This window comes from Lissotriton helveticus (genome assembly GCF_964261635.1).
Source record: "Lissotriton helveticus chromosome 1_1 unlocalized genomic scaffold, aLisHel1.1 SUPER_1_unloc_11, whole genome shotgun sequence".
Classification (NCBI taxonomy): domain Eukaryota; kingdom Metazoa; phylum Chordata; class Amphibia; order Caudata; family Salamandridae; genus Lissotriton; species Lissotriton helveticus.
Window position 1 is genome coordinate 66,339 of NW_027611650.1, and position 21,103 is coordinate 87,441.

General features: G+C 45.8%; 1 protein-coding gene across 1 annotated transcript in view; it reads right to left on the reverse strand.

The window, feature by feature from the left end:
• Positions 1-21,103, reverse strand: part of LOC144805484 (uncharacterized) — a gene marked incomplete at its 3' end in the record, with an annotated part of 109,575 nt that overhangs the window by 54,526 nt on the left and 33,946 nt on the right. Inside the window, exons 3-4 of the mRNA XM_078672029.1 lie at positions 20,379-20,495; positions 19,029-19,184 (exon numbers count right to left, since the gene is read on the reverse strand). Of these exons, the coding sequence (XP_078528155.1) occupies positions 19,029-19,184; positions 20,379-20,495 (273 nt within the window). The remainder of the gene's footprint in view (positions 1-19,028; positions 19,185-20,378; positions 20,496-21,103) is intronic.

The window sequence follows — 21,103 nt, forward strand, 5'->3', positions numbered from 1 at the left end:
ATTCACTTAAAGGCACTATTTATTTCTCATAAAATCCACACAAGCTCTGGCACCACCATCTCTGCTAACTTGTTTCACCCCTATGCACCTTCTTGTGCCTTGCACTCAGTGGACCTCCACTTAGCCAATGTGCTCCGGGTGAGAAGAGGAAGAGCCGATGGGCGCTCCTTCTTTTCAAAAGCCAACAGCCTAAGGAACTCTCTGCCTTTATCTAACAGGTGTATCCATGACCACTGGGCCTACAGAAGGGCCATGAATACCTGTCTATTCTCTGTCTAGGTTAGTCTTCCCCTGCTGGTCTTGCCTTTTCCAAATCTAGCGCTGGGACACCTTGTTGCTAGGTCAGCCATGTGCTCTATACATACACAAACATACCATAACGCCAGTTCAGTCAGAAGCAAGAGTTTGAAGGAGGCACGCTTGACTGACTTTTGTCCCTCCCACCCACCCTAAAAATCTTGTATTAGAGATGTTCATCATTTGCTAGGAGAAGGTTTCAATATAGAATATTTATTAACTCTTGGTCACTTGGACAGGTGGCAGAATTCGAGGAGATCGAGACAGGCAGGAAGGGCTAAGTGCATTCAGACTATCATCGGATAGAGGAAAACAGGCCAGCGAGGAATGAGGCAGGAGGACGGCAGGGGTCGAAAGATAGGGGTTGGGGAGGAGGCTTAGTTAGGACAATGTTGGGGAAGTTTGTTGTGGGGAATTGTTTAAGGGTGGGGGCGATAGAATATGTCTATGTATTAGTGAAGCCTTTGTTTCCATTATTGTAACACATGAAAATGCGTACCTCTCCAATAAAGCGGCCTTTTAACCCATTTGGCCTAATAGTAATGCTCATTGCCTGATTGGTGAAGTGCCATTGTTTCAGCCTGAGGAGTCTTTGACTATTGGCTCACCATTGGAGTGCATGACTAATACTAGTAGAGATCCCCCGTGGTCAAATTATAATTCTTCATATGGCATAAGCTCACAACATTAAATCAAGGCCCTACAAAATGATTACAGGTACGACAAAAGTTTTTTTCTTATTTCATTTTTGCATTTTATTTCTTTTTTCACATTTGTATCAAAAGTATTTTTCATTTTTTTTAAATTTTTTACTTGAATATATAACCTGTCACAAACATAATTTAATTCATGTTATAATGTACATATGTAGGAGAGTAGGGTCTGCTATCCTATGGTCACCCCAAATTTTTGCTTTTTGCTTCACTGGTTTTCGACTACTGAGGCTGTGGGCCTGCTGATCAGACCCCCAGCCTGCTGTTCTCTCACTAAATTAATGACACATGTGCTATAGGCACATACCAATTGGAAATGGACTCCTTGTCAGCCCCTGTAGAATGCACTATAGGTGCACAGGGCACAGGAGCCACTAAGGCCTACCAGGGGCTGCAGCATATCTTTTGCCACCCCTGGCTGGTTCTTAAATTGACACAACTGGCTGATCACTCAGCTGGGGTAAGGTGGTGTACACACCCCTTGCTTAGATATAGTATGCCTATGTCTAACCCTATATCTGGACACATGTAAACCTGTGAGCCACTCCTATAGACAGGCCTCACCAATCCTGGAGGCTGGGTGCTTGGTTTTTATGTGAGATGGAGCTCTAGCATGAGCTGAGCCTGTCTGCAGCCGTCGGGAACAAATCCCTAAGCTGTTTCAGGATAATGCCATACCATATACTATTAAGTGCCTTATAATCCTCGCGGTTATTTAGCAACTCTGGTTTGGCTTTATCAAAACATGTCGTGTAAGGTGTCATACGCTTTGGAATACCATCCCCTCGCCAGTTCTGGCGACGGGGATGGCATTCCACCCCTCTAGAGGGGTAAGACATGTTACTTTACTTTAATGCGGTTGATTTCTCCAAAGACCTTAAGATCCCCAAAATGGATGCCTCTGCCACAGACAAATGTCTGGACCCCTGGAGCTGACCGAAACCCAGTCAAGGGGGTCCTGGACAAAGGGTTTCCTGTCACAGGAGGGTGTCACCGCCCTCCAGACAGGAGATAGTGTATTGTAGCAGGGAGGTTTGAAAGAAACCAGACACTGCCTGGGGCGCACAAGGCTGCCCCTTGCATAATCCGGCCAAACCGGTTCTGGGGCACTCCAGCCCTCGTGCCAGGGCGGCCTGGATCAAAGGAAGGGGGTGTATCCACCCACTTCCTGGGTCCCACCCATAGGAGGGGACCTAGCAGGTAATCACGCCCACCAGATTCGAATAAGAGTGGGAGCAGTGCCAATGCACATCAGATTTCCTGGAAGAAACATTTGAAACGATATTCTGGACCCTTCGCCCTCCATCTCAACGTGGAAGCCCGAAGAATCTCCCTTGTGGTCAAGGAGTGACCACCCTGCAGCAGCAGGCACCATCCAGCCCTCGACGTCTACTTAGTTGCAGTTCCCGCCGGAACTCGAGCGACTGAGATCGACGAGATCAAGCCTGCCCAGCTTCTAACAGCCCGATCCACAGTCCCTGCAAAGCTGAGACCCGTGGAGGCGACCGGAAGCGTGGGGCACGCCATCTTGAAGTGACCACGAGACGCTGACCGTGCAGCCCACGAGTGACCCTCGAAGCTGTACACCGGGGTTTGAGAAGCCCCCACCCTGAGCTACTCCTGAGCCGAAGTTCAGCCCTCCACACTCGACGAGTGCTGCGTGGGGCCCTTTGGCACGATTTGGCTCAACGCGTTGGCCCGGTCACTTGCCAGCTGGCTTGTGGTCCCTGTGCCGACGAACTACAAAAGAAGACTCGTGATTCTGGTTGCTCCAGATCCACACCAGCTCCCCTGAAAGGGAGCCCCGACTCTGACCTTCCTGGTCCGAGTGAGACGCCATCTTCCAATCCCGCGTGGATTGCTCTTACCAAGGCTTGTTTGCTCCAAACCGGAAGCCGACTGCACCGACGGTGAGAGCCTGCGTGGGACAGATCGTGACCTGCTCCTGGACGTCGCAGATGCCCCAGAGCCCACGTGACAGCGAAGAGAAGCACCTCGACGACCACCTGATTGCGCCCGACATTGCCTGGTTCCGTCCTGGTTCCACCCTGGTCACTGCTGAGTGACCCAGACTCTGTCCCCTCTGCTTTCAGGTACTCTACAACTTGAGTCCACCCTTGGACTCCACCGGACACTTCGTCTTCACCCTGCCTGCAGCCCTTTCAGCTTCAAGCACCAAGAGCCTGCGTGTCAAAACCCGACGCCACTTCGACCCTGTGCACCCACTTCCTGTGGGTGAGGTAACTTTGCTCCGCCGGTGTTCCCACACTGGTGCACACCTCTAGGGTCTGTGTGTTAAGTTTTGTTCCTCTAGGTTCAGCGGAAGTGTCCTTAAACTTTAACTATTTGACTTTTACGCACCATTGGTTAACATTGGTGCATGCGTGCGCTTTCCGCACATCTCCCGAATCCCGAGGGCCTTTCCCGACTTCAGCATTGCTTGTCCGGACTGCTCCCAGCGATTCCCTAGGCCCTAGGCCTAACCACTGTTCGAGTGGCCTCTCTTATACCACTTGTTTAGTATATGGTTTGAGTGGCCCCCTGCCCTCATCCATAATTGTGCAACTTTGTATGTTTAAACAGTGCTTTTGATTTAACGCTTGTGCCCCTTTATTCATAAAGAATACTAGGGATTGTTTTTAGTAATAAACACATATATTTTTATAATATATACTTGTGTGGTGTCCTTTCATTTGGTATTACAGGATTGTATGTGGTAAAACAGCTCGCTTAACACGACCTCTTAAGTTAAGCCTTTAGGCTGCTTAGTCCATGCTACCCCTAGGATAGCTTGTCTAATAAGGTTGACTTACAACCAGACACCATAAGGGGATTGTTTGGTCAGGTAGTAGGTGGTTCCAGAATTGGAAACATCCCCTACCAGGCCAACTTCTCACATTGGTGAGCAGCGGTGCGGATTTGAGCTTGCTGTTGTTTTACCATTGCAATCTTTATATCAAATTGAAAGATCACATCAAGTACCTCTAGGTACATATAAAATCAAAAGCTTAGCATATTAAGTTCTACTGAACTTAGTAGTTGTAGGTTGAAGGGAGTAGCACACCCCTGACTACAACTCACTAGCAAGGTCCAGTAGGAAAACACTTAGTGTAGGTAAGTGCACCACTTACACCTCACTAGTAACCATGTCCGACACAGGAAAGGCCTCAGGGTCTAGTCCTGTGACAGTTGACCCTACCCAGGCAACTTCTGGATATGACAAACTAACCCGCAGAGACTTGATTGTCTTGTGCAAAGCAAGAGGGTTAAAAAGGGGCAGAAGCCCCACCTGCCTAATCCTGATAGGACTCCTAGAACAGGATGACTTAGAGAGGGCAAAAGCAGCTTCCCTAGATACAGGAACTGGAGGGAACCCCCCTGCAGTTGATCCCCCTGAAGAGGAGGATGATGATGACTTGGATGAGGACTCAGAAGTTGAGGACTTAGAAGTACAGGATCAGGGTAGCCAGGTTCCAGTTGGTAGGCTTAGCCAGGCCAACTTGGACCTACTGGGAAATGGAGAGGGCCAGCACCTCCCCAGATCCCAACAAATGATTCTCCCAGGCAACAGAAGAGTGAGATCTCCCTCAGGAGACTCTCATCTTTCTAGTGCCTCCAGGGAATCACAGAGAGGCATGAATGCTTCTCAAAAGTTAGAGCATAGGGCCAGAATGAGGGCTGTCAAACTCCAGATAGAGAGGGAGGAGGTAGCCTTGGCTCAAGCTAGACTTGCCTTGGCAAGAGAGCAGAAATTAAGTGGCTTAGATGTCACTGGTGGCAGCAATTTTCCAAGAGAAAAAGACAGGGCCTATGACAATAGAAACCTGACCAAGATTGTGCCCCCCTTTAAAGAAGGGGATGACATCCACAAATGGATGACTGCTCTTGAGAGAGCCTGCATGGTACAGCAGGTTCCTGAGAACCAGTGGGCTGCAATTTTGTGGTACTCCTTTTCTGAGAAAGGGAGAGACAGGCTCCTCACAGTTAGACCTGAGGATGCCAAAAACTACTCTGTTTTGAAGAGTGCTCTCATTGAAGGGTATGGCCTAACCACTGAGCAATACAGGTTGTTGTTCAGAGACACCCAGAAAGCACAGACTCAAGACTGGACTGATTTTGTGGAGTGTGCCACTAAGGCTTTGGAGGGTTGGTTACAGGGAAGTAAAGTTTCAGACTATACAGGATTGTACAATCTTATGATGAGAGAACAGATCCTTAATAACTGTACAAACCAGCTGTTGCATCAATACCTTATTGACTCTGATCTGACCTCTCCCCAAGAATTGGGAAAGAAGGCAGACAAATGGGTCAGAACAAGGATTAAGCAGAAACCCCAGAACCAAGGTGGTGACCAGAAGAAAACAGACCAGAAGGGTGGTAATCAGAATCAGAAAGATAAAGAAAAAGACCAGAAGTCTTCAGGCCCCCAAACTAATAGTAAGGAGGGTGGTTCCCAAAATGGTAACAAGAAGAAGAAGAACAAAGGTCCAAAGACACCTTGGTGTAATACCTGCAAATCAGTTTCACACTGGGGCAGTGAGTGCACCAAGGCAAATCCAGTTCCCACCACTACAGCTCCTAAAGCAACTGCAACCCCAAGTACAGTAAGCAGTGGTGGAACACAGTCCAAGGGTGTAGCTGGGTTGACCCTGGGTATTGAAGTAGGATCTGGCCTAGTCAGAATCCCTACACAGGCAGTTCTCCTGTATGATGTGGACATTGAGTTGCCCACTGCAGTAAGCCCCACTAACCTGGGCAAATACAGGCAGACTCCCTTAATAAATGAGAAACTGGCTCAAGCTTACAGGGACACATGTGCTAGTGTCACCATGGTGACCCCTGGCTTTGTGGACCCTGGACAGATTGTACTAGGAGAGAGCTACCTAGTAACCAATGCAAGCAACTCCACTACCTCCCATAGTGTGGCAGTTGTGAACTTCTCCTGGGGAGGGGTTGATGGCCTAAAGAAAGTTGTGGTGAGTGCAGACCTACCAGTAGACTGTCTGTTAGGCAATGACCTTGAAAGCTCAGCATGGTCAGAAGTGGAGTACAGGACTCATGCAGAAATGCTAGGGATTTCGGAGCATGTCCTTGCCATGACAAGGGCTCAGGCTAAGAAGTGCCTTCCTGAACCAGTGGTGGATCTTGAGACAATAGACCAGCCACAACCCAAGAGAAGGAGCAAGAGAGGAAAGGCCTCGCCTTCCACCTTGCCCCAGGTTGAGGATCAGGTTTCAGAGGAAACTGATTCTGCAGTCCAAGAGGAGACTGTCTCTGAGGAGCTTGAACCTGACCAGGTTGAGTTTCTGGGGACAGGGGGACCCTCAAGGGCAGACCTGAGGCAGGCTCAATTAGATTGCCCTTCCCTTGAACCCCTCAGACAGCAGGCTGCTGCTGAGGCTGCTGGGGATGCCCAAGGTACCCATACTGTGTATTGGGATGAGGGACTCCTTTACTCAGAGGCTAGAGCCCCCAAGCCTGGCATGACCAGGAGGTTGGTGATACCTCTGCAGTTTAGGGGATTCCTCCTTACCTTGGCCCATGATATTCCCCTTGCAGGACACTTAGGCCAGAACAAGACGTGGGACAGGCTTGTTCCACACTTTCACTGGCCTCACATGTCAGAGGATGTCAAGGAGTTTTGTCGCTCCTGTGTCACTTGCCAAGCCAGTGGTAAGTCAGGTGGCACAACAAAGGCCCCCCTAATACCACTACCTGTGGTGGGGGTCCCCTTTGAGAGAGTTGGAATTGATATTGTGGGTCCAATGGACCCCCAAACAGCATCTGGGAACAGATTCATACTGGTGGTAGTGGATCATGCCACCAGGTACCCAGAGGCTATTCCCCTAAGGACCACCACAGCACCTGTGGTGGCAAAAGCCCTCATTGCAGTTTTCTCAAGAGTGGGCTTTCCTAAGGAGGTACTATCAGATAGGGGGACAAATTTTATGTCCAGCTATCTAAAAGCAATGTGGAAGGAATGTGGAGTAAACTACAAGTTTACCACCCCATATCATCCACAATGCAATGGGCTTGTGGAGAGATTTAACAAGACCCTTAAAGGCATGATAAAAGGATTACCAGAGAAGCTCAGGCGGAAATGGGACATTCTTTTACCCTGCCTGCTCTTTGCTTACAGAGAGGTCCCACAGAAGGGGGTTGGCTACAGCCCTTTTGAACTTTTGTTTGGCCACCCTGTGAGAGGTCCATTGTGTTTGGTGAAGGAAGGATGGGAGTTACCTCTCAAAAAGCCCAAACTAGACATAGTGGACTATGTACTTGGTCTCCGCTCCAGGATGGCTGAGTACATGGAAAGAGCATCCAAAAACCTGGAGGCCAGCCAAGAATTGCAGAAAGCTTGGCATGACCAAAAGGCTGTGCTGGTAGAGTTCCAACCAGGACAGAAGGTATGGGTACTGGAGCCAGTGGCTCCAGCAGCACTCCAAGACAAATGGAGTGGACCCTATCCTATTATTGAGAAGAAAGGGGAAGTCACCTACTTGGTAGACTTTGGAACACCCAGGAGCCCTCACAGGGTAATCCATGTGAATCGCTTGAAAGCATTTGTAGACAGGGAGGACATGAGCTTGCTCATGGCCACAGATGGGGAACAGGAGGAAGAGAGTGACCCTCTCCCAGACCTGCTTTCCCAGAACCCTGATGATGGTTCAGTTGATGGAGTAGCCTTGGCAGGCAGCCTCACTGACCAGCAACAGAGGGACTGCAGACAAGTTTTGCAGGCTCACAGGCAAATGTTTTCACTCACACCCAGCCAAACTGACTGGTGTACCCATGTTGTGGACACTGGTGACAGTCTGCCTGTCAAGAATAAGATCTACAGGCAACCTGATCATGTCAGGGATTGCATCAAGGCTGAGGTGCAAAAGATGTTGGAGCTTGGAGTGATTGAGCCATCAGAGAGCCCATGGGCCAGCCCAGTAGTCCTGGTGCCAAAACCTCATACCCAAGATGGTAAGAGAGAAATGAGGTTTTGCGTGGATTACAGGGGTCTCAATGCTGTCACTAGGACAGATGCTCACCCCATTCCAAGAGCAGATGAGCTCATTGACAGATTGGCTTCTGCCAAGTTTCTGAGCACATTTGATCTGACAGCTGGCTACTGGCAAATCAGACTAGCTGAGGAGTCAAAAGCCAAAACAGCATTCTCTACCCCTAGTGGACATTATCAGTTTGTGGTAATGCCCTTTGGTTTGAAGAATGCACCTGCCACTTTTCAAAGGTTGGTGAACCAAGTCCTTACTGGGTTGGATGACTTTTGTGCAGCTTATCTGGATGATATTGCTGTCTTTAGCTCCACCTGGGAGGATCACCTGATCCACCTGAAGAAAGTTTTGGAGGCCCTGCAAAAGGCAGGCCTAACTATCAAGGCCACAAAGTGCCAGATAGGGCAGAGTAAGGTTGTATACCTGGGCCACCTAGTAGGTGGAGGCCAGGTTCAGCCACTGGAAAGCAAAATCCAGGCCATACAGGACTGGGCTCCTCCAGTTACCCAGACACAAGTCAGAGCCTTCTTGGGCCTGACTGGGTATTACAGAAAGTTTGTGAAAAACTATGGGTCTATAGTGACACCATTAAATGACTTGACATCCAAGAAGATGCCAAAAAAGGTTCAGTGGACAGTTAGCTGTCAGAAGGCATTTGAAGACCTGAAGAAGGCCATGTGCTCTGCACCTATCCTAAAGAGTCCTGACTACTCCAAACAGTTCATTGTTCAGACAGATGCTTCTGAGTTGGGGGTGGGAGCTGTACTCTCACAACTTAATCAAGATGGTCAAGACCAGCCAATTGCTTTCATTAGCAGGAGGCTAACCCCAAGAGAAAAACGTTGGTCAGCCATTGAGAGGGAGGCCTTTGCTGTGGTTTGGGCATTAAAGAAGTTGAGGTCCTACTTGTTTGGAACTCACTTCCTAGTGCAAACAGACCATAAGCCCCTCTTATGGCTTAATCAGATGAAGGGTGAAAATCCCAAACTGCTCAGGTGGTCCATTTCCCTACAGGGGATGGACTTTACAGTGGAGCACCGCCCAGGGACTGACCATGGTAATGCAGATGGTCTCTCCAGGTACTTCCACTTAGAACATGAAGACTTATCTGGTCAAGGTTAGTTTAATGTCCCTGCGTTTGGGGGGGGGTTGTGTAGGAAAGTAGGGTCTGCTATCCTATGGTCACCCCAAATTTTTGCTTTTTGCTTCACTGGTTTTCGACTACTGAGGCTGTGGGCCTGCTGATCAGACCCCCAGCCTGCTGTTCTCTCACTAAATTAATGACACATGTGCTATAGGCACATACCAATTGGAAATGGACTCCTTGTCAGCCCCTGTAGAATGCACTATAGGTGCACAGGGCACAGGAGCCACTAAGGCCTACCAGGGGCTGCAGCATATCTTTTGCCACCCCTGGCTGGTTCTTAAATTGACACAACTGGCTGATCACTCAGCTGGGGTAAGGTGGTGTACACACCCCTTGCTTAGATATAGTATGCCTATGTCTAACCCTATATCTGGACACATGTAAACCTGTGAGCCACTCCTATAGACAGGCCTCACCAATCCTGGAGGCTGGGTGCTTGGTTTTTATGTGAGATGGAGCTCTAGCATGAGCTGAGCCTGTCTGCAGCCGTCGGGAACAAATCCCTAAGCTGTTTCAGGATAATGCCATACCATATACTATTAAGTGCCTTATAATCCTCGCGGTTATTTAGCAACTCTGGTTTGGCTTTATCAAAACATGTCGTGTAAGGTGTCATACGCTTTGGAATACCATCCCCTCGCCAGTTCTGGCGACGGGGATGGCATTCCACCCCTCTAGAGGGGTAAGACATGTTACTTTACTTTAATGCGGTTGATTTCTCCAAAGACCTTAAGATCCCCAAAATGGATGCCTCTGCCACAGACAAATGTCTGGACCCCTGGAGCTGACCGAAACCCAGTCAAGGGGGTCCTGGACAAAGGGTTTCCTGTCACAGGAGGGTGTCACCGCCCTCCAGACAGGAGATAGTGTATTGTAGCAGGGAGGTTTGAAAGAAACCAGACACTGCCTGGGGCGCACAAGGCTGCCCCTTGCATAATCCGGCCAAACCGGTTCTGGGGCACTCCAGCCCTCGTGCCAGGGCGGCCTGGATCAAAGGAAGGGGGTGTATCCACCCACTTCCTGGGTCCCACCCATAGGAGGGGACCTAGCAGGTAATCACGCCCACCAGATTCGAATAAGAGTGGGAGCAGTGCCAATGCACATCAGATTTCCTGGAAGAAACATTTGAAACGATATTCTGGACCCTTCGCCCTCCATCTCAACGTGGAAGCCCGAAGAATCTCCCTTGTGGTCAAGGAGTGACCACCCTGCAGCAGCAGGCACCATCCAGCCCTCGACGTCTACTTAGTTGCAGTTCCCGCCGGAACTCGAGCGACTGAGATCGACGAGATCAAGCCTGCCCAGCTTCTAACAGCCCGATCCACAGTCCCTGCAAAGCTGAGACCCGTGGAGGCGACCGGAAGCGTGGGGCACGCCATCTTGAAGTGACCACGAGACGCTGACCGTGCAGCCCACGAGTGACCCTCGAAGCTGTACACCGGGGTTTGAGAAGCCCCCACCCTGAGCTACTCCTGAGCCGAAGTTCAGCCCTCCACACTCGACGAGTGCTGCGTGGGGCCCTTTGGCACGATTTGGCTCAACGCGTTGGCCCGGTCACTTGCCAGCTGGCTTGTGGTCCCTGTGCCGACGAACTACAAAAGAAGACTCGTGATTCTGGTTGCTCCAGATCCACACCAGCTCCCCTGAAAGGGAGCCCCGACTCTGACCTTCCTGGTCCGAGTGAGACGCCATCTTCCAATCCCGCGTGGATTGCTCTTACCAAGGCTTGTTTGCTCCAAACCGGAAGCCGACTGCACCGACGGTGAGAGCCTGCGTGGGACAGATCGTGACCTGCTCCTGGACGTCGCAGATGCCCCAGAGCCCACGTGACAGCGAAGAGAAGCGCCTCGACGACCACCTGATTGCGCCCGACATTGCCTGGTTCCGTCCTGGTTCCACCCTGGTCACTGCTGAGTGACCCAGACTCTGTCCCCTCTGCTTTCAGGTACTCTACAACTTGAGTCCACCCTTGGACTCCACCGGACACTTCGTCTTCACCCTGCCTGCAGCCCTTTCAGCTTCAAGCACCAAGAGCCTGCGTGTCAAAACCCGACGCCACTTCGACCCTGTGCACCCACTTCCTGTGGGTGAGGTAACTTTGCTCCGCCGGTGTTCCCACACTGGTGCACACCTCTAGGGTCTGTGTGTTAAGTTTTGTTCCTCTAGGTTCAGCGGAAGTGTCCTTAAACTTTAACTATTTGACTTTTACGCACCATTGGTTAACATTGGTGCATGCGTGCGCTTTCCGCACATCTCCCGAATCCCGAGGGCCTTTCCCGACTTCAGCATTGCTTGTCCGGACTGCTCCCAGCGATTCCCTAGGCCCTAGGCCTAACCACTGTTCGAGTGGCCTCTCTTATACCACTTGTTTAGTATATGGTTTGAGTGGCCCCCTGCCCTCATCCATAATTGTGCAACTTTGTATGTTTAAACAGTGCTTTTGATTTAACGCTTGTGCCCCTTTATTCATAAAGAATACTAGGGATTGTTTTTAGTAATAAACACATATATTTTTATAATATATACTTGTGTGGTGTCCTTTCATTTGGTATTACAGGATTGTATGTGGTAAAACAGCTCGCTTAACACGACCTCTTAAGTTAAGCCTTTAGGCTGCTTAGTCCATGCTACCCCTAGGATAGCTTGTCTAATAAGGTTGACTTACAACCAGACACCATAAGGGGATTGTTTGGTCAGGTAGTAGGTGGTTCCAGAATTGGAAACATCCCCTACCAGGCCAACTTCTCACAACATACAATATGTTTGGAAACCTACAGTGCCTTACAATAAAACATAATACCCTGTTAGTCACACACCAACCAACATATACACTTACTCATACACACCACTTGACAACATAACACACAAATTTAACGAAAGACTCAAAGAAATTCAGAAAGGACACAGAAATAAACCCATTTCTACAGCTGAGGTAGCACAGATATTAGTTGTGCCATATCAACGCCAGGCACTGTAGGTTTCCAAACATATTGTATGTACATTATAACATGAATTAAATTATGTTTGTGACAGGTTATATATTCAAGTAAAAAAATTTTAAAAAATGAAAAATACTTTTGATACAAATATGAAAAAAGAAATAAAATGCAAAAATGAAATAAGAAAAAAACTTTTGTCGTACCTGTAATCATTTTGTAGGGCCTTGATTTAATGTTGTGAGCTTATGCCATATGAAGAATTATAATTTGACCACGGGGGATCTCTACTAGTATTAGTTGTGTTTTGTCCTCTCTTATCCCCGGTCAACTGAATTAACCATAGAGAGGGTCCCAAATCTCTTATGATCACCATTGGAGTGCATTAATTATGCTGAGAGAGCTGCTGGTGGAGCATGGATGGTCTTTTGTGCAGCGGAGTTACTAGAACTAGTGCATGCTGCCAGTGTGTGGGCCTGTTTCTGGGTGCGGTCACAGCGTGTTGTTGCACCAATTCCTAAACAAGGTCTGTGGACATTCATGCACACCATGTTTGATGGCGGCCATCTTAAGTTGGCATGATTTGCGTTCCGGCGTCAATTGACACTGTATTGTATCAGTGATACGTACATTAAAAGCAACCAAATCGTTTTTTAACTCCCCGAAATGGCTTGAGGTTTGCATCCACTTCTGGAGATCTCATCACATGTGTTGGTTCTCAAGTACTGTAATACAGCATGTGTGAAACACGGCCCGTTGGATGAGAGTCCGACCAGCACCGCAATGATGTCCTTACTTTTGTCACGTAAACAAGGGAAACAGGCTGTGGCCATTTTGAGCACACAGTGGAGGCAGTCTACATTTTTTAAATCAGTTGGTTGGCGCTATGGACACCAGCTAAGATCAAATCTCTGATGATATGCTCAGTATTTCATTTTGGCAAAAGCTTAACATTCATTTAACTTGATATTTACATGCGTCAACAGAAATTGGCAACCTTTTCTGAAAAGGACTTGCACAAAATCAGTATACTACATGTGACAACAGTGATTGGCAAGGTTGCTATAAAAAAAAAATATTTGATAAATTTTCTTATTTGCTTTTCCTTGTGAGTCATTTGATGTGCTTTATTTCTGTGCAAGGGTGCTCTAATGTTTCGTGGTATATCATTAGATTGGTTATAATGCAAACTGTTATTCTACCCAGCCCTTTCTTACAGGAACCAGGTGAGCCACCAGTAAAATGGCAATTTTGCCATCAATCTTTAAATGCATACTGAGGTGAAACAGATGGTACGAAATTTAAAGCGGACAGGACATTAAGTTTACTTTATTACTATCTGGGAACTGAAGGTCAAAATGTATTTGGCCATTTACCAGAATACACTGATGTGGACCATAAAGAAATTAATGATTTTCAATTTGCAACTGAGTGTATATTTTGAAAGAAAAGTTTATCTTGTTGTTCACAAACACATTTTTTTTGCATTTTATTTGCAAAGGTCTGGAATAATTAATCAATTGACGTTTAAGTGACAGCTTTAAAAATGTTGGCAAGTTACTGTGAGTTTGAGCGGTTCACATCATAAATTGATTTAGTATCAAACAGTATGTAGATTCAATTCAAAGTACCGCAATGCATTGCATAGCATTAGGAGTGAGTTGACTTAGATGTTGAAGTGCATTCAGGAGAAAGATATTGAAAAAGTGGATTCTACACCACTGTTGTCACCTATATTCTAGTAAAGTAGAAAGTAGGCAATTTGTGCTTGTGTGGATCTAATATCTCTCAACAATACAATCAGGGTTGAGAGCTACCCTCTACCATAAATTGATGATCTGATTACAGAAGTAGGTCACTTCAAATGGTTCTCGAAATTGGATCTTTGAGCAACGTACCATCAGGTAGCACAGAACAGACATTCTGTTCACTCAACAGCTTTTGTCACACCTGTTGGGGCATCCCGGTTTTACAATCATTTGGACTAGTCTCAGTGGCATCAATATTGCAAAAGGGTTTTGACTAGGATGCCGAATGATATTCCTAATTTAGCTGTCTTCAAAGACAACATTCTTGTGCCTGCTGAGAGAGACACAATAAAGTGTTGGAAGAGGCTTTAGTGACCTTGCAGAAGAATAGGATAAGTGTTATTTGGCGTGAACACAATTTAATATTTAGGGCACCTCCTTTTTAAAAGGATGGGGTCGAACCCAAACCCAGCATTATGGAATGCATTATTAAAGCACCCCATCCAATAGATACAGAACAACTATGTTAATTTATTGGGATTTGTGAGTTGTGTGTAAAGTCTATTTGAAATTGTGCAGGCCTTACAGCATGTTTCAGGAGTCTCTTAAGGAAAGGTGCAGATTGTTTTTGGATCTTAAACTGTCCAGATCAAACACTGCACAATAACAGTTCCTGCACTCTAAGCATATGTTGAGGGCCGTGAGACGTATGTTACAGTTGATGGCAGTTCAAATGGTATTGTGGTAGCTCTATCACAAATGGTTGGAGGGAATGAAGTTACAGTGGGATTTGTAGCAAGGAGAATGAAGGAAGTGGAAATGAGGTATTCGGGTATAGAGAAAGAAATGCTAGCTTGTGTGAGTGTAGAAAAATGCAGTCAGTACTTGTGGGGATGGAAGCTTTGGTTAAGAACAAACCATGAATCCTTGCTAGACATGTGCCCTCATACTCACAGATTCTCATTCATTCACGCAGACACTCCACACAAAGTCACTCTTTCATATGTTCTCTCTTTATCCCTCATTCACTTATCATCACTCACTAAATCCACACACCCTCCCTGACGTTCATGTGTGCACTCTCCCCAGCCACTCACTCTCCCACTTCCACTTTGCTACTCAGCTTCATTTTTAATTACTCACTTTCAATCAGAATCACTCACATATACACTCACCCTTGTTGATTCCCATTCATATTCATCCACAGTCACACTCATAAACCCACTCAGATGCCTACTCTTAGTGATTGTCACTCCTCCACACACACACACACACACACACACACATATATATATGAACACAATCACTTTCTGTCACACATACACTCTCACACACTCACTCTCAAAAATGCACAAAACAACAACTTTTCTTTCTTCTGTTGATTCCTCCCTTGGTGACTCATTGTAGCAGCAGGGTAGGAATCCTCCACAGTACACTCACTTAGCAATGCATGATTCCTACACCAGGAACAAGGAGCCAGACAGAGCAGAAGACTTGCCACAAGCATCCCTCCATCTTCCAAAGTGCTGGATCTCACTCCTGCTGTCCTGTGTCTCTCTTCATCTGATTCAGAGGTACTTTACCCAGTGCCTGAAAGCTCCATTATAGCAGATATTCTGGTTTACCTGAGTTATGCACAGCATGTCTGCTAAATAAAATGGATTGTGCCTATGAGAGTGGACGGTAATTTGGTTACGTCCCTCATACATACTCACTCCAGACTTTTGTCTACATAGTGAAGCCTCATTCAGTAGATGACTTGTGGCTCAGCTCCTTCCTCCTCTTGATAGAGCAAGGACTCATAGAAAAATCTGCTCCTTTAACTTAACAAGTATTATAAACAGTTTCATGTAAAACTAATGCGCACCACATAAATATGCAGGTTAGTGAAGCATGTTTATGTGTTTGCTAACACTAATAACATGATCGAAGGACTAAACTTCTTTTAACGGGGAAATCTTTTCTGGCCTTGCGTCAACTGCATCTACGTGGTAAGACGTATTAATGCTTGGAGGGAAATTCTTGAGCATGAGCAAAAGGTAATGGAGTCTTGAAGACTCGTGTCCATGGCATCTGCTTGCTTAAAATGAAAATGTGCAATTGTACTAATGTTAATGCGGGGAACGTTTTAAAAAAGTAAAGGGGAATAGAGTAGAAATGGGTGGTATACAGTGAAACATTTATTTTTTAAAGTAATATATGTCTTTCTGACTTTATCACTAGGGCATATTTGGGCCTCTCATGTAAGGCTGGAGTGGGCTGAACCACGTGATATTCGTGCATGGACATTGAAAGCTAATCCCGAATGATGACACTAAGTTCGGGAGATGGACAGGGTCTCAGGATGTTTGAACCTGAGAACAAGCGGTGAAAAGTTACAGTGAAAGGATTCACATGTCGCATTTTTTACCAATTGTTGTAGATGCAATGAGAATGCGGATGGGAACAAAAGTTGTGAATAAAAATTAAGGGATGGGTTTGCGAACAATTATTTAATGGAATAAAGTGATATGTGAGCATCAAGTGATGATCTCCCCCCTTGCCTGACTAATCCGATTTAGTATTTTTACGATATTGAAACATAAATGGGTGGAACATGTAGAACAAAAGGTGTAATTGAGGTAGTCTTAGTTAGTTAGTCAGAACTGCTGGAACGAGAGATGAGAGAACCGAAAGCTGAGGGAGAGATGCTTTGAGAAGCTGATGAAGAACCAAATGCAGAACCTATTATCATAACTAATTGAAATAGAAAGAAGATCGTGGAATAATCTCGAGAAGGAAGAGAGTGTCAGAGAGCGGTGCAATGCTGTTGTCAGTATCTTAGAGAGGTAACTATCCTGTCCTGAAGCCTTTGTCGCCTGATCTATCCCAGGGGACTCTTACCATTCCTTTGGCCCGGGAGTTGGCCTTCACTCCATTCTTGGTAATGATATTTTTCATGATTTAGATGATTTAGATGTTCTTTTCTCTCTATCCTCTCCTTTTCCTTAGACACTGTCCATTGAGTAAGTTCATAAAAATGTTGTTTGATGATTTAACTGTTTTTCTCTCCTATGAAAAAGGGTGATTGTATTGTGTTTTTGAAGTGGTTCACACCTATTTAACTTAGATGAAGATTTAAACTTACACTGAGTCTGTGGTTATTTGATTAATGGTATAGAAAAGTTAATATTGTGTTCATTATCACCATCAATTAGTTCAACCAATGGTCCATCAAGCAGAGTAATGAACTTTTTGATCGGTGACAGGTTAGTTAGAAATAAGAAATAACTAATGTTAAATTGTGAAAACATAAACTTTGACTCCAGCGGTTTACTCAATTTAAAAGCATGTTTATGGGCCCAGGTGAGTATATGGTAGTGGAATATCTGTTGTTGGTACGCCGCTGGATCACTCCCGTAATCAGGAGACTGGAAAGGCCAAGGGGGCAGACCTGTGCTTTGTCAGTGTTCATGAAAGTTGTGTTCTCATGGGCACTGCTAGCAATAAATGAATAGGAGTCTGACCAGAAGTGAGCGGCACTAGTGGTGGCTCACAGATGGCGTTTTAGGGACCTGAAAACCCCATTGATGAGCTGCCACTGTTTTGGTCCTTTAAGGGGCCTTTTCGGGATTATAGCAACTGGTCCTATGATCAAGCCTGGGGACGCTTGTATCTTGTTTCCCCTTGTCCCAAAAAATTGTCTATATTTCCTTTTTTTGAGGTGCATGTTTCTCAATAAGAGATCTTCCTATGTACACTTAATGTGGGGACCAGTACCCACTGATGAATGTTTACTTTATTGTGGGAGAAAAATAGTAGAGGAGGGCAAGTAACCTTTTACTCACGGTTAAGAAAAATCTACATTTGAAAAAACTTTATCTCTGGCCCATACCTTTGAGAACATGTTTGATGGCAATAAGGAAGTTGTTAGGAAGGGTACTCTCTCACAATCTTTACTTCCCTATATATGCTTACCCTGATATGACATTTTATGGAGTCAATCTATATGAAAGTTGATATTATGTGCTCCATGTTGTTCTTTCCTTTACATCCATCAGAGGTGTGGGTGCTCTTGATTTTGGGTTTAAGAGTTAGGGCAAGGAAAAGTGATTTAGAGTACTGAAGATTAGTGGTGAGAAGTGGTGCCACTTTCTGAGTACATATGCTGCCCATCCCCTCTGTTACTGGAGTCAGAGACACAGTCTATACAATCCTTCCTTATACTCTATGTCACAGAAGTATCTCACTGTACAAACCTTGAATTCCCTTAGGTCACAACGTCAGTCACACACTGCATGTACTCTGCACATCCCTCAGTTACAGGTGACAGAATCACAGAGTGCATGTGCCCTGCACAACCCCTCTTTTACAGGTGGCAGTGTCATGGACTGTACATACTCTAAACATCCACTCTTGTAAAGTTGTCACAGGTGGCACAATCTCTCAGTTACAGATGTTGAATTCATAGACTCTAACTCCCCTGCATGTCCCCCATGTTATAAATATTGGAGTCACAGACTGCACATCCCCTGCATATCCCTGATGCTACACATGCCAGAGTTACAGAGTGTATGTGCCCTGCACGCCCCTCTGTTACAGAACATACACTGCACAACCCCTGGGGTACAGATGTTATAGTCATGGACTGCACATGCCCTGCATACCCCCTGAGTTACAGATGTGGGATTCACACTCATTGTACCCTACACATACTCTCTGTTACAGATGCTGGATTCACAGACTGCACATACCTTGCACACCCCCTGAGGTACAGATATGGAAGCCACAGACTGAATTTACCTTGCACATCCCCTCCATCGAAGATGTCATAGTCAGAGACTGAACATACTCTGAACATCCCTTCTGTCCCCTTTTGTACCCCCTATTACAGATGTGCACTGCCATGCATGCCACCTGAGTTACATATATGGGATTCACAGACTCCATGTAACCTGCATCAACTCTCAATTACAGATGTCAGAGTCACACTGTATGTACCCTTCCCATCCACTCCATTACAGACGTGGAAGTCACAGACTGCATGTACCTAATACACCCCCTGTGCTACAGTTTTCAAAGTCACCAACTGTACTTAACCATACACAACTCCTCTGTTACAGATGTCGGAGTCACAGACAGCATATACCCTGCACATTGATTGTGTACTGGATGTTAGAGTCAGTACAAACTCTCGTACATACCTTCCACATCTCCTGTGTTGCAGAAGTTGGAGTCACAGCATACTCTACTGACCCGGTACGACATCAACGTGTTTTGTAAGGAGAACTCTCTTCCACAGGCGGCTTGTTCAGCAGCATCGAGACAGTCCTTGTATGCAGTTAGAATAGGATAACCCCCTGTTGGCACAAATGCATGTTTTGATTAAACAAAAAACAAAACTCAGTATGAGTTCCTGAGCAGACATGGTTACCTTAAAGGAGCCTGGGTGAAACAGCCAAACCAAGAAAAAATAAGCGTTTAACGTGTACTAATATCTTTATTTCAGTTTTTATCCTCCAAATATATTTTTTAAGTAGAGAAAAATATCCCTCCTGATTTGTTTTTTTAAATGGGGTGACACGCATTACCTGTTCTACCACAATGATTTCTCGTCTTTCACTAATTTTCAACTCACATATTTTTACAACTTTTTGCACAGTTAAAACCCATTTTCAATAGCTCCGGGTAGATTTCCAACCTATCATTTTTTGCCAACTGTGCCACTCCATACAAAAGCCTGTCTTATGCAAATCAGTACTAACCTAATACCCATGAGAACAATCCATCTGGAACTACCAGGCAAGGCATTCTCTAGAAGGGAACACAAGAAACCACAAATCTATTACACCATTATTAGGCCTCATTAGTGAATTATAGATCCGGTGGCGCAGCAAGCAAGGAATGTAGGTCAGCCAGTAAATGTTCCCCAATCATTTGCTACCATGTGGATACAATAGAAGGGCATTCTGGAGGTCATGGAGGCATGTTACAACCAGCCCGTAGATGGCAACAATACGTTCTTCATTTGTGCTGGTGCTTGGCCCTCCTCTCATGGCTGTGATATATATTTGTAACAATCCACCACATGGTGGCTCTCTCTTTCTGTTCTTAAAAATAGACAGGAGCAAAGTGTTTACCAGATCAATATAGGATTTATAAACTATTAACAGCAAGGTGCTAGCTCAGGCCTTTCTTACAGCTTTGGTTCAGCTAGTATAGTCCAAATTGTCATACATTTAGGTCTTTAATGGCATGTTGGCTCTTGTATATCTAGTCCCCTCTTCCTTCGCCCTCTTACATTCCACTCAGGCCAGAACACTCCATGGAATTGCCAGGCACTCAAGAAATCTCAGTATTCATTCATTCATTTCTTCATTCCTGTAGGTGTGCCATTTGTACTGGTATCTGGCATAGTTGACAAGGACTGCAGGCGGTGCACGCTGCAGTGGCCTCCTAAGAAATATCCCAGGCCCTGGCACCTATTATTTTACAAATTAAGCACTGGCCAGAATGTTGAGGATTGAGTCACGGAACAGATATGTGGCACTTACCAACGGTGTTGTTCTCCAGCCCTTTGATGCAGTGAGTGACATCGGGAGGGCATTGCTTGAAGATACCTGAGCATTGGCTGGTGCCGGTAGCAAGACACCGCTCGCACATTAGGCAATCTGCTGGAAAAAGAAAATCAATCTAGAAATCTGAGCATAATTGAGCATTTCATTCAAACAGAGAGAAATAAGGGTGAAAAACAAGTATAGATGATTTAGCCTTAGAGCGGGCCCATTTACTATTCCTGTGGAAATGTTTTAGGAATAAGGAGAACCCAAGGAAGTTCTATTGTTCAGTGGTACAAAATAAAACAAAAAATAGGAAATGTATCAGAGAATTCCAGTTGTTTGGATGATAGAAAAGTGAAGTCATGGAAACACAAAAGGGTTTGTAGGGAGAGATGAGCACAATCGGAGGCAGAATGAAGATTGTAATAGATTGAGACAGAAAGAGACCGATAAAAACACTCAAAGGGATAGATAGGGAGTCTGGCCACCGACTGACATGGCCACCTCAGGGTAGAGCTTTGAGACTCCAGAGGGGAGAATTTTCCACACAGCTGTCAGGAGAGGCTCAAGGAGACTGAAGAAAAGCAACATGAATGAGACAACAGCAACATACATTTGAGGTTATTTTCCACATGAGTAATTACAGTTAAACTCAGTTCTTCAATGCAGTCCTGAAGCCTGGTCTTTCCTTCATCTGAGCCTCACAACTCATTCTGTCA